Here is a 24,484-nt window from a genome sequence, read left to right as displayed (position 1 = left end):
GCCTCATCACTGACTAGAATCATGTCTTTTTCTTATGTGATAGACATTTTTAAAAAATAAATCTAAAGGGGCGTGTGGGTGGCTCAGTGGGTTAAGCCTCTACCTTCGGCTCGGGTCATGATCCCAGGGTCCTGGGATCGAGCCCCACATCGGGCTCTCTGCTCAGCGGGGAGCCTGCTTCCTCCTCTCTCTCTGCCTGCCTCTCTGCCTCCTTGTGATCTCTGTCTGTCAAATAAATAAATAAAATCTTTAAAAAATAAAACAATAAATAAATCTAAAGTACGTGGAATGCTAGGAAGAGCACTTCTAAGTAAATGTTACTTAGAATGCACCAAAGAATAAGATAAGGCACATCATTTTGATACCAGTTGGAGATTTTCAGGAATGGCATTGAAGTTTCAATAATGAAGAATGCATAATTTTTGACTTATTTTATCTGGTTAACTACAACTAAGGAAATTTATCAGCATACTATTTCTAGAATTTCTGTCTACTCATGCCTTCATCTACGTAATGTAGGTATTGAGCTGAAAAGAAAGCATATTCAAACCACCTGTGATTTTTTAATGTAGACATTATGTAGATAAACTTACTTGTTGCTAGAATTTTCCCATATCTTACATTTTGTAGCATAGTAGTTTAGAAAGAAAGGTATAGGAATTAGAATCAGAACAACCAGGTTCTCAGTCCTACTTTGCCATGCACGATCTTTGGCACATTGAGTGGCATAATCTTTCTGTGACTTGGTTTGCTCATCCATAAAATGGCTATATCAGTGTCTATAAGATAGAGACTTGCCCGGTATATAGTAAGCACCTAGATGGCAGTTAGATTTATTTTGTAGGCATAGTTAATCTCTGCTGCCGCCTTATCTCTCTTTTAATTATTTAAACATTTTCTGGTTTTTTGCCATTCTCACCTGCACTCCTGCTTCAGCCAATCAAGGATTTCCCTAAGAATAAAATCTGTAGTCTCACTTCCTACCTCATATCTCTCGGATAATCTGCGCATTATTTTCTGTCCAGCCTTATCTCCAGCGGCTTTCTCCCTTGCTTACAAAGGTGTGACAGAAATCTCTACCAGGAACTTTTTACTTGTAAAATTCTATGACTTAAAAAATAACTTCACCCTTAAAAACTTAGTCATTAATTAAATATTTCACTTAGGGTTAGGAACACAAACAAAGTTTATAGTTCTGAACTATTTGGCATTGTCCCTGTAATGTCAAGAAAAATTACAACAATTGTTTTCCAACGGGTGATAGATTTCATTTGTTTTACTTTCTAAACAGCCTAGCTAACATTATTAAAGGACTCACCTCCTATTTTATTTAGGGATGATTTCCATCATCTTAACATATGGGGCTTTAATCTCTAAGTGACGAGAAGCACGCAGCCATGGCACGGTTAGAATCGTGAAAGCCCAGAGCAGGAGTCGGCCTTGACCTGCAGCATTGCCTGTGTTATTGGCCAGCGTATTTTTACTTTAAAAGCTCACGTGGTAACTTTGTCCCTAGAATCTCTGAAGATCAAAACCTTCAGTGACAAATTTTGATTCATACTGTAATACCAAATGTCTTGTTGGCGGAAGCTGCTACTTTATGAAAGATGCAGGGAAGTGTCTGCAGTATTTAGATGAGTTGTTCATTGGTCCTTAATCCCAGAGTAAAGAGTACACATGGGGTATTGGGAAATTCTTTTTTGTTTTTTTTTAAACCTTTTATTTATTTATTTGAGAGAGAGGCAGTGAGAGAGAGCACGAACGAGGAGAAAGTCAGAGAGAGAAGCAGATTCCCCGTGGAGCTGGGAGCCCAATGGGAGACTCGATCCCGGGACTCCAGGATCATGATCTGAGCTGAAGGCAGTCACTTAACCAACTGAGCCACCCAGGTGCCCAGTATTGGGAAATTCTCAGAAAACACGACAGTGGCTTTGTTCTTTTCCAGGCGGCTAACAGTATCGCGTGCAGCGTGTATTTCCAAAGAGTGTAGGGGATCGTGGTTTCTAGCGCTGCGGAACCAGTCATTATACCATTTGTGCAGTTTCCTTTTTCTCATGATAGTTACATTATTGTAAAATTCTGGGAATGACACGGGTAGAAGAATGAAATTCAGTTTTCCTCATCTCTCTTAGGGTAATTTTTCTTTTTTTTTTCTTTTTTTTTAAAGATTTTATTTATTTATTTGACAGAGAGAGAGATCACAAGTAGGCAGAGAGGCAGGCAGAGAGGCAGGCAGAGAGAGAGAGAGGAGGAAGCAGGCTCTCTGCTGAGCAGAGAGCCCGATGCGGGACTCGATCCCAGGACCCTGAGATCATGACCTGAGCTGAAGGCAGCGGCTTAACCCACTGAGCCACCCAGGCGCCCTAATTTTGCTTTTTTGACCCTGGGTGTAGATTTGTGGGCAGAACAAATAGAGATGTACAGCATAATCCCTTCGTCATCATCCTCTCCCCAGTGGTAACAGTTAAACTCTCTTTGGTCCATAATTTATATTCTATATAAGACAGATTAAAGGTAAAAATGTGATAAGGTGCCCGAGTGACTCAGTGGGTTAAGCCTGTGACTCTTGATTTCAGCTCAGGTGATGATCTCAGGGTCATGAGATCGATCTTCTGACTGTGTGCTGTGCTGGTCATGGAGCCTGCTTAAGATTCTCTCTCTCCCTCTGCGCCTCCCCTCCACTTGCGCCTCCTCTTTCTCTTTCTTACCTCTCTCTCTCTCTTAAAAACATACACACACGGGGTACCTGGGTGCCTCAGTGGGTTAAGCCTCTGCCTTTGGCTCAGGTCATAATCTCAGGGTCCTGGGATCGAGCCCTGCATCGGGCTCTCTGCTCAGCAGGGAGCCTGCTTCCTCCTCTCTCTCTCTGCCTGCCTCTCTGCCTACTTGTGATCTCTCTCTGTCAAATAAATAAATAAAATTTTTAAAAAATGCACATATACACATTAAAAATACAGTCATGAAGTTACTAGAAGGAAACAAAGGTAAATGCTTTGGAGTTCGTATTGGGTAAAATCTTTCTAAAGGTAAAAACTAAAGAAAAATTTATGTTCTAAAACTTCTAATATATATAAAATCATACACACACACACACACATACACATGAAGTCAATCCTAAGAGTAAAAGTAAATGATAAACTGGGAAAAACATAAGCAATACATGACAGAGATCTTATATAACATTACTATATAAAAAGTCTTACAAATTGATATAAATAGAATAACCTAATAGAAAATAACGGGAAGATTCCATTGGATCAGACTTTCTGGAGAATATTTCTGACAATGTGAACCAAAAGCCTTGCATGAAAAAACATATCCTTGATATGGTATAACCTTATAGAACATTACTTTGAAGTACAAATTTGAATGTGTACAAAGATATGTATAAAAGGATGATGGTGTCAGTCCTATTTAGAGTTGTCAGAAACTAAAAGTTACCTGACAGTCTAGAAGTAAGGGATTATGGCATTTTCATGTTGTAGAAGAGTTGGCAGTTGTTAAAAATGAGGTTATCTGTTTATCAACTTGAACATGTATATGTGTGTCTGCGTGTGTGAGCACGCCCCAAATTCTGGAGAACAGATTATACTTGATCTTTATTCCCTTCCTATTTTTTCTGTGTCTTCAAATAACTTGAATAGGAAATTGATTATTGTTAATAATCAGAATATAAAATGAAACAATTACAATGGGAATCAATTAGAAAAATAGACCTTTTTGGTGAGGCAGTTGAATTATTTTATATATTCTGAAAATATGAAGCAGACATATGATTTAACTTTTATTTTCAAAATTTTGTAGCCACTAATCTCAAGGTGGCTTTTTTAGAACAGCATTGCTTTAAAATTCAGTTACTTTACCTCTCCCTACCCATTGGTAATAAGAGCCAAAGTTACTAGATTAACTGATCTCTTGGAGTGTGGTGTCTCTAGGCTCTGCACACCACCTGCTGTCTGCTAGGGACTTGGTTGTATTCAGGAAATCTTGTGACAGGTTAAGTCAGCACTCACAAGAGAAAGTGATAAATGTAAATTAAAAACATGGATTTTGGTAAAATAATATCCTAAACCCTATTACTGCCTCAAAATCCTATTGCTTTTGCTAAAACTTAGGTTAAAAAAATTTTTTTTTAAATACCCTTTCTTTTTTTCCATAGGTCTTTTATCGTTTGGAGTAAAAGAATCTGCTTGGGTGAATAAAATCTTCACAGCTATTAATATCCTGGTCCTTCTCTTCGTGATGGTTGCTGGCTTTGTGAAAGGAAATGTGGCAAACTGGAAGATTAGTGAAGAGTTTCTCAAAAATATATCAGCGAGTGCCAGGTATAATATTTGGGTTTTTTCCCTTCTTATTTTGAATATGTTTTTGTTTTTGTTTTTAATTTGCCTGCTCTTTTCTTACATTTTCTTCTACAAGGTGGTTCTCAATTTTCTTTTGCTGTGGAGACATTTCCGAGGGTCTGGTCTGTTCCGAGGCTCTTCTTCCCAATCTCCCCCTAAACGTAGATGTGTATGTGTGCTCACTGTTGAACAGCTATTTGAAGCCAAGCAGTGACTGGTTCTCAGCTTCAAGCTGTGCAGGAGATATAGGAGAAGAGCAAAGTGAGATCCTAACCATTGCAAGGATGCCTCTTCCCCCCAAAACTTGGCCACCTTTGCGAAACAATGGATTTTTTTTTTTAAAGATTTTATTTATTTATTTGACAGAGAGAGATCACAAGCAGGCAGAGAGAGTGGAGGAAGCAGGCTTGTGGCTGAGCAGAGAGCCCGATGCGGGGCTCGATCCCAGGACCCTGGGATCATACCTGAGCCGAAGGCAGCGGCTTAACCCACTGAGCCACCCAGGCGCCCCACAATGGATCTTTTTGAGCCATGTATCTCTTAGTTCTTCCTTTGGGAATTCCCTTTAGTTTCCTTGCATTCTTTCAGCCCCTTAGTAATTTTCGAGCCTTGATTCTTGGAGAACATCATTGGTTGCTTAAGCAGAGTTGTCCATGCATTTTGCTTTTAACCTGGTAGTCTCAAAAATTAAATTGGTAATAATTATATACAAAAGGTTTCATCATAAGATTTATATTAATATTCTGATGTGCAAATAAAATGAGGTTACAGAAATGTCTGTTACATGAAGTGAAGTATAACTACATGTTTTTCTTAGATACACTGTTTTAATCCATTCTTTTGAAGCAAAAAATTAGGAACTTCTGGTTTAGACAATTTTTAACATGTAATAAAGTATTCAACTTCAAAATTATTATTCAAGCCTAGAGAATTCGATTTCATCTTTTCAAATGTCTTATTAGTAAAATTTTTAAATGCACCACCTGCCCAACTGTCCACGAAAAGAAGAGGCTTTATGCCTTTGTTTCGGAGCATGGCCCATACATGGTGTCTCTGCTCTCACTGCCTGGCTGTGAGTTCTAGTCAGAGTGGATCTGGGCCTTGTCCTCATGCTCTTATTGACCAACCTCCAGCTGAGTGCTGACAACCCAAGAGGGTGCCGTTGTTGGGAACATCACTACATTCCCTAGGACACGGTGAGAAAATCAGGGTTTACGTTTATATATGTGAGCTTCAAAGAGCTGGTGAACACAATAGCCTTCCAAGAAACAGTTTTCTATGAAAATGACTTTGCATTGTGCTTGCTCTCTCCTTTAGAGATCCGCCTTCTGAAAATGGGACAAGTATCTATGGGGCTGGTGGCTTTATGCCTTATGGCTTTGCAGGAACTTTGGCTGGGGCTGCCACCTGCTTTTATGCCTTTGTGGGATTTGACTGCATTGCAACAACTGGTAAGGGCAGAATCTTGGTTCTATGTAGAGGGAAAGGTGTTCCTTGTTCTAAGGAGTACCCACGGGTAGCAACAGAGGGTCAAGGAAAGAGTGGGATTTGGGTAATGCAGACTGGCCCCAGCTCTAGCTATGACACCTACTGTGTATGATAAAAAGAAACTTCATGAAACTCTGTGAACCTTGGTTTCCATTATTTGGTAACATGCTCATGTTATGAAAGTTACTTAAGATAACAATACACATTGAAGATTTTTGTAGGCTGTCAAATATCTTATAAATGTTAGTTGTAATTACTGTCCTTAACCTTCAGTCTGGAAGTAATCTCCAGTACTATCACAGTGAGTAACAAATGATGATCGTGCTCATAAATTCTTTCTTCTTTAGTCGGACAAAATAGATTGTGGTCATTCTTTTCTCTTTAACTTGTACAACAAAGTAATCATGCCACACATGCTAAGTACTTCTTCTGGGTTCATATTACTGTACTGCCTTATCATCGGCCATTTTAAGGGCACTTCAAATGTCAAATCTTATTAGAAAGATTCAAGTACTATTTTTGTGTTGAAGCCAGAGTTTGATATGAATTGAAAAAGTTTAGCTTCATATTTATTCTGTGGGCCTTCCTGTTGAAGGGCCCACAGAATGCCATGGCAGTCACTTAATTTCTGTGGACGAAACATTTTCCAAATGAATTAAGACTGCCATACTATCCTGAAATATTTAATAGCACTGGTAGATCATGTCTTTTCTTTCTAGAAATGGGAAATGGACCTGCATGATTTCTTGCTCTCTCTTTTTGCCTCTGGGGTTCAGAATTTTGTGTAATAGCATCGTGCTCTCAAGAAGACAGACAGCATCATGTACAATGTGTGGAGCAAGCTAAGAAAACATAAAAGACAAAGGCAGAGGGAAATGATTATGAAGGAGAAGACGACTTCATATTGTATCTATTAATGTTTCGTTAAAGGTGCATATCTATTGTTTATATCTCCTTAGGTGAAGAAGTCCGGAATCCTCAGAAAGCTATTCCTATTGGAATTGTGACTTCTTTGCTTGTTTGCTTTATGGCCTACTTTGGGGTCTCTGCAGCTTTAACCCTTATGATGCCATACTACCTCCTGGACGAGAAAAGCCCTCTGCCGGTAGCGTTTGAATATGTTGGATGGGGCCCCGCCAAATACGTTGTTGCAGCGGGTTCTCTCTGTGCTCTGTCAACAAGGTACATGGCGTTGCCTTTGAACATGGGGCTGTTGGTGACACTGCCAAGCAGTCAGTATTTAAAGAATCGCTTTTATAGGTTTTAAAAGTAATCTTAATCTAAGGAATATATTATGCAACTATGTCTTCTCTGAATAGTTTGACCAGAATAGCTACATACAAATCTTAAGTGATAAAAACTTTTTCACCTATCAGTTCAAGGTCATTTTTTCAAGGTAATGGTGGTCCAGCTTCGGTAGAAGTGTAGATGGCATCGATACACATGAACACATACACGTACATGTATGTCATGCATATTCATATATGTATGAATTAAAGAGTGGTAGGATACTTATACTAACATGTCTCCCTGCTAGTTGAAGGATTTCTTATAGTACTACAGACAGCCAAGACCTTAGGTGCAGACTTCACATTTTCTGCTGCCTTTTAAAATTACATCGTGTCTATGTGACTGGGAACTATATGACATCGTTCAGTATAATGTGCTTTTTATTGTGAAACACTGAGGCTTTTTCTCTTGGTACTCATCAGACTGAATTTGGACTAGAAATAGAAATTACTCTTCTGAAATTAATGGTGAAAGTTCATATAATGTTTGTGTGGAAAGCAAAGAGTCGTTGAATCTCAAGTGCTCAGATTTGCAGTAGCTACTTGTTTTAATACTTGAGAATTCATTTCTCAGGTTCCCTGAGCTACTTACATTCCAGATTAACATGTGATCATAAGATATTTCATTCTGGTTTATAGCATGGTATCCCATAGGACATTCTTATGAAGAGAAAATTAATCTCTTTGCCTGATGACTAATTTTTTAAAGGGAAAATAGTTTTTTGAAAGTCCAAAGTTGGAAAAAGGAATCTTTTTATATGATTCTCAACGTAGCTTTGATTCTCTTTCAAAGTCTGATTTGTTTTCTATTCAAGATAATAGTAAGCAGCACTTAGAAATGTACCCTCATTGGCTTCTCAGGGATCTGCTAGTGTTGAGGTTTATTCTGAGTAATTTCAAGTACTTTCAAAAATCTCAGCTATGAAGACATCATGCCATCATGGTCTTCCGAAGACAGCCGGATAAAGATTTATCCAGGGCCAAGCTCAACCCAGCTTTATCGAAAGATAAAATGAATTTTTAAAATAAAATATTTTACATATTTTTCTCTTAAATGGTTATTTTTTTAATAACTAAGTCATGTATGGAATGGTGCAGCCAGTAAACACACAAGAAAGTTGAAACATCTAATGCAAAGAGCGTTTTCTTAAACTTCGCTGTTCCTGACTTTTAATCGTGGCTACTTCTGTGTACTAAATTTACAGTGAGTTATTTTTTTTCTTTTTTTTTTAACCCTTCCTTTCTTGATTATCTTATGCTGCTGGGTATTATGACTAATTTGATGGAATATCAAGGCTATCTGAAGCAAAATAATGGTAAAATGAATATGATAAGTTCATAATTATCGAAGTAATGAAGTGACTATACCATGCAATTAAATAACCTAATCTTTAATTTCATGGCAGTTTAGGAATTTTAATTTCTGCATTAAGGCCACTAAAAATGCCTTAATGATACAATTGGGTTTGGTTTTCTTAAGTCTTAATTACTTAGTTTTAATTCAGTAATAATTTGTGGGCTTGCACAAATTACTTGCAGTATTGTTCTTAGTCTGCTCAGTGGGTTGGGCAAAATGTCTGTAATAGAATAATAATGGTAAATATTGGCAAATATTTTCAAATGTCCAATCATAACACGTTTTAAAAATAACAAGACCTTGTAATCAGAGCTGTGATGCTGAGTTTTATCCAAGTACTTAATTTCTGTTCTGGATGTAATCTTGCATGAATGTGTTTGCCATCTTGCATGTGTTTGCTTTTTATTCAGTCTTCTTGGATCCATTTTCCCAATGCCTCGTGTAATCTATGCTATGGCGGAGGATGGGTTGCTTTTCAAATGTCTAGCTCAAATCAATTCCAAAACGAAGACACCAGTAATTGCTACTTTATCATCGGGTGCGGTGGCAGGTGAGAAGAGTTGACTTTTTTTAAGAAAAGGGGGAATGTTTTTTCCATCAAGGATTCTGAAGAGAAATGCCCAAGTTAGGCAGTTTTCTGTTTTTCTTTATATAAAGCTCAAGAACTTGTGTGTGAATGTGTTCCCGTTTTGAATTGTTTTGACATAGGTTTGCATTTTAGTGTGTCCGGTCTTTACCTGTATATACCTGTCTAGGAATACGACTTGCAATAACTCACATGTGGATTATGAATTTTTCTGTTCTAGTCTTCTGGGCTCTATGTTTCCTTTACCCCGAATTCTCTTTGCCATGGCCCGAGATGGTTTACTGTTTAGATTTCTTGGCAGAGTGAGTAAGAGGCAGTCACCAGTTGCTGCCACATTGACGGCAGGGGTCATTTCTGGTAAGCTTTACAAACACAGGATTCTTCAACATTGGCCTTGAACGTTTTATGCGCATGCATGGATTTATAAAGAGGGTCTGCTTGCTGTGCATGTAAGTTAAAAAACAAATCACTGATAAATGAGGTTATGAGCAGTGGGATCTGGTAATCGTGGTGGTGGTCTATGGAAATTCATTCTTAACTGACCCTTGGGGATTCTTTTTTTTTTTTTACTATTTTGTTATTTTAACCTTTTGGGTTTCTAACAAATATGCAGAGGGCTGTAATGGTTCTTGATTGTGTTTTTACTCGTTTTTTAATCACGTATAAGAAATGTTGGGGTAACTGATACTTGGCTGTGGTAATCACTGCACATCCCAGACCATCATGGTTCTTTAAGACTTACTAACAACTCTTTCCTCTTAGACTCCATTAGGAATCTATTTTTGCTTTCAGCTATTTTGATACTCAACTCATGTTAAAAAAAAAAAAAAGAAAGAAAGAAAGAAAAAAGAAAAAAAACACCTCCCAGATGCCCACCTTAGGAGACGTCAGAACATTTTTGTAAAATGCCATTGGCCAGATTCAATATTATTCTGTGCAGAAATTTTCAAAGAGATTTTATAGACTGAGAGAACGGCCTTAAAGGTCCTGTTATAGAAAGCAAGAGAGAGACTTCATCCTGCTTTATAAAGCTATTTTGGTAGTAAAATTCAAGCCAAGCTGATAACTTGGTTGAGACTCTGGATTTGGATTTGGGAAAAATTACAGAATGCCAATGCTTAATTGTGTACAAAATGGTATTTTCGTCAGAGTCAGAAAGTATTTGCCTAAACAACTTCACTTTGTAAATGTTTTCCAATCAGTTGGGCACTTAATTAGACATACATTGGAAGGTCAGTTCCCTTTTTTTCTTAGTGCTTAGATTTCTGACTCCATGAAATGAAGGTTGCACTAGATGATCTAAAGCCCATTTTCTTATTAAATGGTGGATTATGCTTTTCAGAAGAGTTTATAAATCTTGACAAAGGATCACACATTTTATTTATTCCATAAAAATGTTTATTTTTTTGGCAGTGAAATCTTGCCCAGTAATACTCTGTTTCATATTCAGAACTTAAAAAAAAAAATGTATCCTTCTTTCTTCCGGAAAAGTTTTATTTGGCAGCCTAATATATTGACAGTAATAACTAAAGGAAGATAATTGTAGCAGAAGGCTTTTTTTTTTTTTTGACATTCTGAAATACTATATTTTTGTTATTTGTACTCCTTTGCCTTACTTTGCTCATTTTTAGCTTAGATCAGAGAGCTTGTCTGGATAATTAATCATTTTATTCTGTCTTGGCCACTTATTTTTCTATTTGTGATTCTTACAAAACGTATTGAAATTTTAATAAGCTAATGTATAAGTATACTAGCAACAGAAGGTTTTCAAAGTAAGGCATGAGGTGTATTTAAAGAAACCATGTGATACTATAGAAGGAGCAGGGGGAACTGGGAACAGATTGAGTTTACTGTAACTCTGCTGTCCCCTTTGAGTTGTTGCCATGCTAAGTTAGCCTGTCTATAGAATGAGGAGCATAATTTTATCAGGTCAACCTATGTGAAATTGCTGGTTTCGGGGTTAAAACCAGTCAAATTGTGGCCATGGCATTTGGTTAAACCTATATCATTTCCTCGGTCTCAGAGGATTATTGGATCAAAGATAAATTGAGGTCAGAGAGATGTAAAGCTTGCTAAGAAATGTCCGGAACAGCATGTGAATGGAATGTGGTGTTTCTACTGAGGATGATGGGGACAACTGTGTGGTCAAATCAGGTCATCACTATTTGATGTTTCAACGGAGAAAAAAATTGCTCAGTGCAAGTTCACTCTTCAACTGGAAAAGTATATTTTGCCTCAGAACATTACTAAGATTTGAGTGTGAGACATCATCTCTCAAATCTAGTCAGTCTTCTCCGAGTGTGGAGTTCTAACCAGCATACAATTTTACCTCTATCAGAAACACAATTTAACTGGAAATTACATTGTTTTGTATGTGACATAACTCAAAGCAGGGATGGAAGTTGAAAGGATTATGTAACATCTATAGTGAAAGATCCTCTGTGAATTGTTCAATGCTTGTTTTAAAACAAGTTAGCCAATATCTCTGAGCCATGTTTTTCTTTTGAAACATCAAAAGAGAGAATTCTGTCATAGAATATTTTCACTCTTTGTCAGGCCAATATTTTTTAAGTAATCAAAGTAGAATGTGTTTTATCCTTGATAGATGGCTGAGGGTTTTTGAAGTTTTACTAGCAGTTTATATGATCCAAGGATCATCTTTTTAACTGTGAGAAATATATTTCCTATAGTTTGTTTGATTTATCATGGATACTGGAACTGTAACATGCCAGTCGTCCCTGACTTAGAAGTTATCAGCTATATGGAGATTTATCATAGGCCTTTTTTTATTTTCCTTTTTGTAACCCTTCTGTTCTTTTCCCAATAGCTGTGATGGCATTTCTCTTTGACCTGAAGGCACTTGTGGACATGATGTCTATTGGCACGCTTCTGGCCTACTCTCTGGTTGCCGCATGTGTTCTCATCCTCAGGTGAGTGTCCTCGTTGTGTCCAATGGTGTGCGTCATGTGGGGCCCAGGGAATAAAGAAAATTAAGACTCATCATCTTTGTTTTTAAGGAGCTAGCGGTCTCACAGAAGTGAGAGGCCATGGACAGAAAAACACCAGTATAAGCTATAATAAAGGTACTTGGTCCTTAGTAAAGAATTAAACACAATTGATAATTAACAATAAGTTGGCTTAATCTATATGAACAGCAAGTTCTTACAATGTATAAAAACACTTTAAAATATTATCATTTTTGTCCCACTATCTCAACTGCTAAAATTTTATAATGAAGATTTTACACAGTGAGATACATGCAGATATGTATGTATAAAGGATATTTATGAAAAGGTGATTTATCATAGTGAAAAAATTGAGCAAACCTGAATATTAATAGCAGAATAACTAAACACAGTGGACTCTTTTTCTTAATTATACTTAATTATATAGAGAAAAGTATGTGATTCAGTAAAGTTGTATGCAGCATCTGAATTTATTTAAATTTAACGTAAATTTGCATGGAGAAGTCACCGAGGTGTATCTTGAGTCTTATGTGCATCAAGATACACATCTATGCACTTATGCCTGGCTGAAATTGTACAAAAATGCTGGCAGTGATTAACGCTGGGTTGGAGTATTGGGGGTGGTTTTGATTTTCTTCTGTATACTTTGTGTATTTTTTTTTTCTCAGTGAGCCTATTTCTTCTTTAGACTGAGGACAGATATTACTTTTAAGTTTAAGTAAAGGCTGCTCAGAGGGAAAGAGAGCACACTGAAGGGACAGGCAGATCCTAGGCGGTGAGGCTGATACCCACACAGGCTGGAGAAGAGGCTACATTGATGCAGGGACATGGCAGGTGGCAGAACGGAGTTCGTCAGGGTTACACTGAAGGACTGAGAGGGGAACTGGAGGGACATGAGGCCTGAGAGGCAGACTGCCCAAGACAGCAGAACAGCATCCTGAAGCCTGAACGTCATTCTATAGCTGCTGACTAAGCAGACTTTCTGTGCTGTTTTCTGGAACTGCAGTTCCTTTGGACACAGATATTGCCAGGCTAATCCTCCTCTAGTCACAGTTGCCTCGGGTGAAAAGGTCACTCCCTTCCACATCGAATGTGTAACTCTGCAGTTAAATGCCTGTCGAGGGAGATCAGGGCTGAGCAGGTATCTCGCGGAGCAGGCTTGCCGCCTGGCTGAGGCCACTCTGGTGCAGGACCCTGTCGGGTGTCTCCCTTCAAGTTTTCTTGTTTGCTTCCTTTGGGCCAAGTGTCTGTTGGAGAATAAAGACTGAGATGTTTGTTTGTTCATTTGGGGCCAGGTACCAGCCCGGCTTATCTTATGAGCAGCCCAAATACTGTCCTGAGAAAGCAGCTCTGGGGTCATGTGGCAAGGCTGCCTCCAAGAGCGAGTCGCCGGTCACCATGCTGCAGGGGCCGGGCCTCAGCCTGCGCCTCCTCATCAGCCCATCGGCTCTGCCTACACAGCAGTCGTCGTCTCTCGTGAGCTTTCTGGTGGGATTTCTTGGTGAGTCCTCTGCGCTGTGTCCACTGGGAAGGGCCCCGGGTGTGCATTGGGGGAGCAGGTACGATGTGAGAGCACAAGAGGTCTTACCTGGCCCTCGCCTCTGTTGGCCACTGCCTTGAGTCCTGAAATCTCCACCTGATGGGTCATTAGGAGTGGAGACCCTGTATTAGCAGGATACATGGGTCCTGCCACTGAAGAAGAAAGGAAGAAGTTTCCTGAGGTACAAGTGGTAGCTGTACAGAGCGGGTCCCTTTCAGTGGCTGTTGGGGGCTCCTTGTGTACAAGTTTCTGGCCAAGAAGACCTGTCAGTAGGAGACTGGGAGGCAATACAGAACAACTTGTTTGCTCACAGACAGTTATATAATCAGTCATATTTTCAGTTCACTGAGCACCATCAACATGCTAAGAACTCTGCAGGACACTTGGGATGGTAAGAAAGATGGTCCTTGCTCTCACTGGGCTTTGAGGAACAGACTCTTGATGGCAAGCTACGGAAAGTAGAGGCTTCTCTGGAGCACAGAGGAGGAACCCCAAATGCAGACATGATGGTCAGGAATATGGTGGGTGGGTGGTGATGTCACCTTCTGAAAGAAGGAAAGCAGACCCAGATTTTTGATTATTTGTTTGCATGAACAGTGTCTACAAGAGCAGAAAACGGACTGGCCATTTCCCGTTTGAAAAAAGGGACATCTCCACCCCTGAAAGTATCACATTCAATCCATGGGCTACAGTCAGAGACTGTAGCCAAGGAGGAGCCCGATGACACCCATGCAGAAAAAGCAGGATGCTAGTGCTGAGGGGGGAGGAGACAGTCACGAGTTAGCAAGCGGTGGTTCTGGAATGAGTGAAAAGAGCCATTTTCTCCCATAACGAAAGTGAAGAATTGTAGTATTTGCCCAAAAAAGCTATGGAAAGAGCTCAATATCTTATCATAAGAGACTGCTTGAACTTGGGGAATCTGAGTGGAATGTGTGTGCTGATTTTGTGTCCCCGACATATCGCTTTTGCAGCATTTCTTGTTTTGGGCCTGAGTATCTTGACCACGTACGGAGTCCAAGCTATTGCCCGGCTAGAAGCATGGAGCGTTGCTCTTCTTGTCCTGTTTCTTGTTATCTTCATCGCCATTGTGCTCACCATTTGGAGGCAGCCCCAGAATCAGCAAAAAGTAGCCTTCATGGTATGAATCATGAACATTAGGGATCCTCAGTATTATCTCATGTGTTAGTTTCGTAAGTTGTTCTAAAAGGGGTGGGGGGGGGTGAAGACACTTCTGAGGAAGTTATCCATTTGTCTTAAGGATTCTCTGTATGTGGCTTTTCAAAAACTCTAATATGCCCCTTTCACGTGATTAACTATAACGGTAAACACATTCCTTGTCAAGTGGTCTGTAGTATCGAAGAATAAGTAGCATGTTTTATTATAGAAATTCAGTCCTCTCTCAGGAAGATTATTAACCCCTAAAAGCCCTTCTGCTATAAATATCCTGTCAGATTTTTTTTTTAAGATTTTATTTATTTATTTGACAGAGAGAGATCACACATAGGCAGAGAGGAGAGACAGGCAGAGAGAGAGGGGGAAGCAGGATCCCTGCCGAGCAGAGAGCCCGCTGCTGGACTTGATCCCAGGACCTGAGACCATGACATGGGCCGAAGGCAGAGGCTCAACCCACTGAGCCACCCAGCCGCCCCAATATCCTGTCAGATTTGAATAGAAGCAGGTTTGGACCTGAAGAGAGCTTTCTGGAAGGATCCCCGCCCCCCTTTCTCAGATGCCATTTATATCCAGACTTCCAGAGGCACACCCTGTTGATATCTGAACGAAACCAAACCCTACCACTGACTGTGTCTTGGTCATGATGCCGGTGTTAGTGGACAGGAGAAATCCCCTGTTACTTTGGGCCACACTTAAGTAGTGTTAACTGTGATGCTCCCATCAGTAGACTCGACAAGAAGGATTTTTTTTCTTCAGGCTGTCCTTTGTGTAAGAATATAGACTTACCGACCCAGGGTGAAAGTATCCATGTCAAATTTGTCATCACCATGTTGGAACAGTTTGGAGAATGTGCTTTCCAAATCTGAGTATATTGAAGAGGGTGTTTTTCCCACTTAGGTTCCGTTCTTACCATTCTTGCCAGCCTTCAGCATTCTGGTGAACATCTACCTGATGGTCCAGCTGAGCGCAGACACTTGGATCAGATTTAGCATTTGGATGGCACTCGGTAGGTCCTTTAATGTTGTAGCTTTCTGAACCGTGGTTCTGTCTTCCCGATTTCGTGCTCTGTGATTAGAGAAGTGCATCCTCTCCCCCTTCTTGGAAATAAAGGGTTTTTGTCAGTTTCTTCGTTTCCTAAATTTTAGATTATCTGACTCCTTCTCTAAATGTGATACTTGTCCTGAAGCAGCAGAGCCACCTACCAGTAGGGCCACAGTGAGAGAGAGAATTAGTGTAACCCGTGTGGAATGATGACCTGTGAACGAGTGCTTCTCTAAATGTGATACTTTTTTTTTTAGATTAAATTCTCCCAGTAACCCTGTAGAAGAACCTTGTAGATTCCATTTTCTCCAACTTAATGGGTGAGAAATAAAACACCCAAAAGGCAAAAGATAAAATTCGTGGATGGCAGTATAGAACTCTGATTCCAAATTCAGTTCTTTCCAGTGTCCCAGTGGATTTTGAAGACATTTTGAATGAGCTGATAGCCAAAATTTCTTTTGTTATCTAAATTTCTTATTATTTGAACCTTGGGATTTAGCATTAAATAAGATGAGTGAGCTTATTTATATTTCTACCACATGGTTTTTTTGTTATGATTCCTTTCCCATGTGAAAATTGAGTTGGAAAATGAGAGTTTACATTCGATGTAACGCACTGATCACTTGTCTTAAAAATGTGAGCAGACATGTCTGTAAGGTGAAGCAGGGAGAGATGAGTCCTAAGTCTACATTGGTTTGGGCCACTTTGGGAGTTGAAGAGTGTGCGTTTTGACAGTCCTCCCTTTGGCTGAGCAAGAATGAGCCTAGTTTTGCTCTTGTGTATGTGATTGTTTGCTTTGGGTAGAAATTAATTCAATTTCAAGTTCAGGCCACCAGTCTACTTGAGTTGATGGGAGATTTAATCTCTGTTTTGCTCATCTCCCCATACCCACACTAGAGTTTTGCCCATATTCTGTGACCCGAGGCACCAGCCCCCCAGTTCCCCAGCATGAGAATATGGTCTTGATTCCAGGAGCCCAGGACCATGACCTGAGCCGAAGGCAGATGCTTAACGCACTGAGCCACCCAGTGCCCCTCTTTGGCCTCTCCTGGTGACAGTAACATGGCTAAGGCCCAGCCAAGTTCCCTTTGTTTACACATAGCACATTTTCCAAAATACCCGATTATGACTCAGACAACCCGCTGCTTGTGTCGGGGCTGTGAATCGAGATTTTACCCTCCCCCACACATCCTTTTGTTTCAAGTGTAGTGTTGAGTTTGAGAAAATAAATACAAGTTTTTCAGCCCAAGTGCCTGAAAAACCCTTAATTGAGAGAAACATGCTACAGAGATTGGGTGTTAAAAATGCAAAAGCACATTCTACTGGGAAAGCATCTACCGGGGACCTTCTGCAGGGATCTTCTGTCCTTGCCTTCTGTCCTGAAAGAGCCCAGAAAGAGAAGGCCAAAAAACCCCATTAAGCTCTATATTACATTTTCCCATATTGTCATTTCCTGACATACTTAAAACATGGATTTCTTTTTTTTTTTTTCCTCTGAAAGGCTTCCTGATCTACTTCACTTACGGTATTAGACACAGCCTGGAGGGTCACCCGAGAGAGGAGGAAGACGATGAAGAGGCTTCCTCAGACCACATCAATGCTGCAGCGAAAGAAAAAGCCGCCATTCAAGCCAACGACCAGCACCAAAGAAACCTCAGTTTACCTTTCATATTCCACGAGAAGACGAGCGAATGCTAACGCCGGCTGGGGCCGGGCTGGTCCACAGTCGTACCGTACGTGTCCTACGTGGAGTAAACCGTGACAGGCTGTCATCATCTGTCATCATCGCACTGGGTTGCCGTGGCCTTCCTGCAGACGTAGCTCCCCTAACTTATACTCACTCACCCGGACAGCACCTTCTCAGATGGTGAATTGTGTACCTGGGGAAACCTCCCAAGCTCTCTCCTCAGCGATGACTATCCCTCAAGTAGTGGGAGCGTGTGTGTACGTGTGTATGTGTACCTGGGGGTGAATGAATGTTATTAGTTGTTTGTGGTTCACTCTTGCGCCTGGTATTTTTCTGGTGTTGTCATTAATGGGCGGCATATACTGCACATGCTGAAATGGAAATGATCACTGACTAGAAGGGTGTTTTGTACGTGCCTGGTGCTTTCGGGGAAATAACCGTGGCTTTTCCTTATTAGCTGTCATTAACGTTGATTAGAACATGCTCAAAATGCAGTTACCCTTCCTGGTATCTGTCGTTGGTCAGGAGCAAGAGGAGGAGATAAGAAATGAGCCTTTTCTAGAACTTATCAATGCCAGCAGTGGGTTTAATCCAGATTTTTTCTTCCACAAAGTATGGCCATTTGTGAAAACCTCAGCCACGAGTGTGTTTGCTGGGCTACCCGGGGCGGGGGCGGCGCTCTGGGTCACCCGAGGACGCCCCTTGCAACTGCTGTGGTTTTTGAGAGAACCAGTCCTTCCACGTGTGAATGATAGACTCCCCCTGAGTCCTGGCAGAGGCTTGAGAACAGTGTGTGTGATCTACTTGGGACCCTTTCTGCTAGAAAAGGAAAGCAGTCCCTTGGCAGGAAAGCTTGTGTGAGTGGCAGCGAAGAGGCTGTATTTGGAAATCAGAGTCAGACAGACGCTTGGATAAGGAGACACCAAGCAACTTGGTCTTCAATGTCCCATAAAATAAGCCAGTAAAGTCTTCCCGGATCACACAATTGGCCGAACGTTTTACACTTTTCTCCTTTACTTAATAACTAATCACAGTTCAGTTTTTTCTTAAAACCTTTTCAGGTACAGAATTCACTCCTTTCTTCCTAGTATTTTGTCTTGTCCTAGATAGGAGGGGCTGCACTAGCAAATTATGTCTTTACTACGTGCCAAAGTGGAAAAAACAAAGAGATACAAGAAGAGGAAGTGTCCCTGTTCTGAGTTTAAAGTGCCTATTTGGATCTTAAGTTGCATTTGCCCCAGTTTGAGGGGTTTGGATCTAATTTGCCTTTGATGTTTCTTTTGGAAACATGTAGGGATGTTTTCCTTCCCCCTCATCCTATAAATTGTTTAGCACTTTTTATCTCACTTACTTTTAATTGACCACAGTAAATCTGTCAATACCCCATTCCCAGTGGTTGGGGGATAAAATATGTGGGCTAAATACAGGATTATCGAAAACCTTAAGCAAAAAAGAAAAATGAACCTAATTAAATTAAAGGCATATAGCACAGTAACCTTTCTAGGAGTAAATGAATTGTTTTTCTATGTAAGATTCTCTAGTTACTCTATTTTACTTCATAGGGTTCTCTCGTAGTGGACTTTTTACCTGCAGAGTGCTTTGCTTCTCATCAATTAGCTTTCTTACAAATAATTAAATGGTTTGCTGGGTGAGGCTAGGGGCTGTGTACTTACACACAGATGGGTTACATTCCCAGGATAAATGTTAATCAAGCACACCAGTTAACCAGCTTAATCCAAAACGCAAGGACAACATTTGTTTCCTGAAAGCTCTTCCAAGAGATTATTTTACTGATGCCATTAAAAAGCAAGTTGTGATCGTTCTAACCAAGAGTTTACTGTGACTAAATATCAGATAAACAGAGAGAAAGCGTGGGTTTCCGGCTGCTAGTCTTGGAGCCTCCCTGATCTAGAGCTCAGTACTGACATTCCACTATTGCCAGGGTGCCTGGTAAAATCTGAGACCCAGAATTCTCTTTCAAGCATGCTTTTTCTGGAGAGGAAGAGTTGGATATGCAAGGAGTAAAACGATTTTGGTAAGGACTGTAGGCATGATCCTAAATCCTTGTTCTAGTATTAGGCTGAGAACCCCCTTTTCTTCTCTAATTGATCTAGACTAGGCCCTTCACACAGGGAACACGAGGACTTTCATATATAAATATCTGAGTCTTTGTAACAAAAATCAAGAACCTTATTTAGAATGTGATAGGCAGCTAAAACTCTTAAGCCCACTGTGTTCAATTAGGAGCAGAATTTAGTTAGGAATTTACTTTTCCACATTAAAACACTTTGCAAACACAAATATCTATGAAAAGATGCTGTGTTGGTGATTGTGCTTTTTTTCTGTGAGGACTCAAATGTGTGCTTCTATCTCTGTATGAGTGTGTGTATATATATGTATATGTCTGTGTATTTCAAATAGTGTGTAAGTCAGTTGGGTTTATGATGGTCTTTGGAGATGATAGCATTTGTATGGATAAAAGAACCCAATTGATGTGGAGAAAAAAATAATGTTTTATATTGATAGGTATGCTTATACAAAATTTTTAGGTTTTAAACTATTTTGCAATATACAGCAATTTTATATGTATGATATTTTCTATAGATTCTTTAAGAAAGATATATTTATCATGTATCTAATGTGGAATCACTAAACTCTAGTCCATTGTAACAGGTGCTTTATAATCTGAAATGGAGTAGGGATAGGAGGTGTTGGGTTTTTCTGTTTACTTATTTCTGGCGCACCTTTTCTGACATCTCTGTCTTGCTCTGTGTTTATTAGTAAAACCTAATTCTGTCAACTCTTTCGCTACCTCCCTATTCCTGCATCCGAATTCATAACCTCTGGAACAAAATACTGCTTTTACTTTCTTAGGATTACCAAGATGTTTGGGTGCAGATGTGACTGGTAGTCCATCACACTTCCATTAACACCTCTCCAGAAATGGGAAAAAAAAAATGCATACCACACATTCTCTTAATTGTGATTGAGTAAGAACCATTTAAATTACTTTTCTTTCTTACATTAGGAAATAACGCTTTCTTGTCTAAGGCCATACCACCCTGAACGCGCCCGATCTCGTCTGAGCTCAGAAGCTAAGCAGGGTCGGGCCTGGTTAGTACTTGGATGGGAGGAAATACGCTTTCTTAATATTTTCAATGAGAAACTTCATATCAGAGCACTTTTATTTTATACTATTCACAGAAGGGAAAAGAAGATTTGTTAATAACCACAGAAAGTCCCTGCCTACCTTACATTTAAAAAGGTAGCTATACAAATTCAAGTTCAAGCCCTGTGTATGAGAAAACTTACAACTTTTGATAAATATTGAAATGCAGATGATTGCTTACTCACATTTTCCCCCTGAGATAAACATCAAGAAAACTTCGTTAAGACCAAATACATCCTTTGGGATATATACATTGAAGAAAAACTAGTATTGATATATTTAAAACTTTACTATTAACAACCATAATTAGAAGAAAATATCTCTTGCAGAACTCTTTTCCTCGAAAATATATTAAAAAAAAAAAAGCCTCTCTTTTCATTTTCTGAATAAAAGATCTTTTTGAACTTCTTAAAATTTTAAATTTTAAAAATTAGCCACAATATTTGCTGAGTCCTGGGTATTTGCAGATAGTTGTTCGACCTATTTTGAATCAGACTCTATATTTACCGAGTTCTTTTCTAAACTGATTTGAGTGCTGAACAGGGAGAATAAGAAAAACTGTTGCCCTCGAGTGCCGAGAATGCCAGGCTAGCAGGGCTAGTCCTCTTCCTTCATAAATCAGGGCGATGACTTTGTGCCAAGATTCCAGCTCTCCCTCTGATGTTGTTCCTAATGTTCTATGATTTTTCTCCCAAAGTGCTTCAAGCAACTGTAATTAATACCCAAACTACCACTTCCACAGAACTTCAAAGGATTGGGTTTAGCGTGAACATCAAGGAGTGTTAAAATTCACATGATGAACGTGAATTTTAGAGAGAAGGGGATTAGTTTTTTTTTTTTTTCCATCTCTGTTTTTTTTTTTTTTTTTTTTTAGTGCCATCTCTGTATAGTTTCTGCTTATATTCTCTCACATGTCCTAAAATATCAAGGGAAAAAAGTACCAAAGTTCAGCACAGGTTGTTTTTTAGCCATGTAGATTTGGAAGTCAGTTTGCTTGACTTTGTTGTTTAGCTGAGGTTCCCCCCCCCCTTTGTATAATTGTATTTAAGCATTTTTAAATGAATTTCTGGTTTCTGGATTTTTTGAGAGGCCTGCTCTGTTTTTGTGGTTGTTGGTTTTTGTAGCATTCATTATTGCTTATATGTACACAGTTTAGTCTTACTGATCTCAAGTGCATTTTCTTACAGTTCAACCCAACTGGCAGCCTTACTGGCTGCGAGTAATTATACCAAGCTTACAGTCACCATGGCTGAAGTCACTGCCATTATCTCTGGCCTTAAGAGAACCTCCTGTGACCACTGGTGCCCCATGGGGATCATGACCAAGAGCCCAGGCTGGTTCTAGGATCAGGCAGCCTGCAAAGCATAAGCGTCCATAGCTACCCTTGTTGAGTAGGGTCTTGGGATGACAGGATGGGGTATGGAGTGAAAGATTCCCATGCGAGGTAGGAGTTTGGGTCCTTAATTTCAGTTCTGAATATCCCAGGGACACGACAAGGTCAATGATAAGGAACGTCTATGACTCGTGGGAAGGATGGCTGGTTCCTGCAACTGGTACCACAGGGTCTGGCCCACTGCAACCCCCGAATGGGCAAGGACAGCCTCGTGGTGGAGAGTGCATGGGCCTGGGCTCAGCTGGTGGAGAGCTTGTATTGCTAGCACGATGAGGTTCTCTGGCCCAGGCCAGGTTGACGGGCTTTTCATCTTCGGTGTCCACAAGGGCTGCCCCATTGTGTTCTTGCTCGATTTTGTTGTCCCTGTACGTAACAGAAACTGTTGATAGGGCCCAAAACCCTACAGAAATTCTATGTTGTAAAAGCCAACAGATACATTGGACTTGTCTGAATGTAAAGATTTTCTGTTTAGTAGATAATTTCAAATTTAAATGTTCTCAATGATAATCAGAGTTCCTTTTTACTTACAAAGTTGGATTATTTTTTAGAATTGTAATAAATAAAAACCATTGCTGCTTTACCACTGTAAAATAGGCTTTCCAATGTGACCATGTACTTTTTAAATAAATTGTAATACAACTTGTAATAATAGAATATGCATATGTATCACACACACCCAAAGCATACATTTCACACTTATCTTTAAAAAAAATTGGGGGAACTTTAAAGCTCAGAAATATGGTACCCTCTAAACTGAAATGATTATAACATCCAGAATATTCACCTGGCAGCCGTGGACTACATGGGGACTACCATATCCTGTAGGATAAAAATACATGTTTTCACATACTCTTAGTCCACGTGGCACATCCTAAAAAAAAATCACTTGTTCCGGAAGCATGCCATCCCAGGACCACACATCTGAGATCCTCCCACATCAACCGTCAACTTCTTCATCATTATTTTTATCTGTAGGAAGCTCCTTCCTCAATATTCCCCTTACCAAATCATAGCCTTTAATAATTGGTGATCATTTATGTACAACTAACACATTTTTTATAGTATAATAAAGAAATACTACCAACTTCAACCCTCTTTAACCTCTGACCAGGAGGAAGGACTCCACTTTCTGACATGGCCCAACATTACATTAAATTTCAAATCTCTTGAATTAGTTTGTTATTTTGAAATGTCTTTGTGTATATATTTTATTCCCATTAATTTTAATAAATTGGAGGGTAAACCATGTTGAACTAAGAAAACTGTAGTATCAGTATAACCAACATTGAAAACCAAGCTAAAAGAGCAAAGTATTTACCAAGCAGAAACCTTAAACCCTGATTTATCTAATTGTTGGCCTTTAGGATTGTTACTAGGTTTGGGTGCCCCATGTGAAGGAAGTGATGCCCCAGGAACTGTGTCTGGGCTGTGGGCCCAGCCAGGAACCCCAGCGATAAGAACATCATCTCCTAGTGTTCTCTAAAGAAGGCCACAGATAGGCTTGCACTTCAGGTGAAGGGCTCAAAGCCCTCAGATTGCTAGGAGAGTGTACTGAAAAGTCCCCATCTGTGTGGAAAAAGTGATTCATTTCATCCCATAAAATGTCTCAGAGAAGAAAATCTCAAAGACATACCAAAATAACGCATTATCACAGTTTCTCTTTTGGGGTAGGTCAAAGCAGTAGGGGTGAAACTATTCAGAGAGAAACTCAGCTCAATACTGATTTACCTGAACTTTTCCAGTAAACGCTGGGTAGAGAGTCATTGGTCTCTACTAAACCTGGAGCAGCCAGGGGCGCCTGGGGGGCTCCCTCAATTAAGTGTCCAGCTCTTGGTTTCTGCTCGTGTCATGATCTCCCGGCAGCGGGATGGAGCCCTGGGCGGGCTCCGAGCTCTGTGTGGAGTCTGCTTGGGATTCTCTCTCCTTCTGCCCTTCTCTCTGCTCTCACATGCATGTGTGCACTTGCACTCTCTCTCTCTCAAATAAATAAATATTTAAAAAAAAATAAATAAAACTGGAGCAGCCAACATGAAGAGGAAAACAAGACAGGCCTGTACTACCCAGGAGCGCTCTACAGCTCAAGGTGGGCTTGAACCTCCCTGATGAGGAGCACGCTTGTTCCTGGGCTCTGAATCCCTTAACTCACAAGTACTACACCATTGGGGAACATAAGTTTCCCAGTAGCTGAGTCTCCGGGTCTCCAAAATCTTTCCCTGTCTGTGCACTGCACTGACATCTGACATTTCTTCAAGCCAGGACCAAGGGAATTCTTCAAGCAAGGACCCCGGTAGAAATCAGACTTAAATTGACAATGTTCTTGGAACTGAAACATTGACTTGGCACCAAGGTGCAAATGACCGATAGAAGACACTTTCAGAAAACGAGCAGCTAGGGGAAGTAGGAGAAAACAAATGGGCACAGGATCATTGATCATTTACCATCAAATAAAGAA

General features: G+C 40.0%; 1 protein-coding gene across 2 annotated transcripts in view; it reads left to right on the top strand.

Annotated features, from left to right (window-relative positions):
• Window positions 1-22,678, top strand: part of SLC7A2 (solute carrier family 7 member 2) — a 70,245-nt gene extending 47,567 nt beyond the window's left edge. Inside the window, exons 4-12 of one of the 2 annotated variants that reach the window (XM_082715605.1) lie at window positions 4,160-4,325; window positions 5,661-5,794; window positions 6,791-7,013; window positions 8,888-9,027; window positions 11,891-11,993; window positions 13,325-13,530; window positions 14,541-14,707; window positions 15,640-15,748; window positions 17,285-22,678. In XM_082715605.1, the coding sequence (XP_082571731.1) occupies window positions 4,160-4,325; window positions 5,661-5,794; window positions 6,791-7,013; window positions 8,888-9,027; window positions 11,891-11,993; window positions 13,325-13,530; window positions 14,541-14,707; window positions 15,640-15,748; window positions 17,285-17,481 (1,445 nt within the window). In that variant the 3' untranslated portion in view covers window positions 17,482-22,678. Of the gene's footprint in view, window positions 1-4,159; window positions 4,326-5,660; window positions 5,795-6,790; window positions 7,014-8,887; window positions 9,028-9,283; window positions 9,421-11,890; window positions 11,994-13,324; window positions 13,531-14,540; window positions 14,708-15,639; window positions 15,749-17,284 lie in introns of both variants that reach the window. The other variant, XM_082715604.1, reaches the window with a different exon arrangement.
• Window positions 22,679-24,484: the final 1,806 nt, after the last annotated feature.

The sequence above is a fragment of the Mustela nivalis genome, assembly GCF_964662115.1.
Source record: "Mustela nivalis genome assembly, chromosome: 20".
NCBI lineage: Eukaryota > Metazoa > Chordata > Mammalia > Carnivora > Mustelidae > Mustela > Mustela nivalis.
The sequence above is the reverse complement of the archived record's forward strand: the minus strand, read 5'-3'. Positions and strand labels throughout refer to the sequence as shown.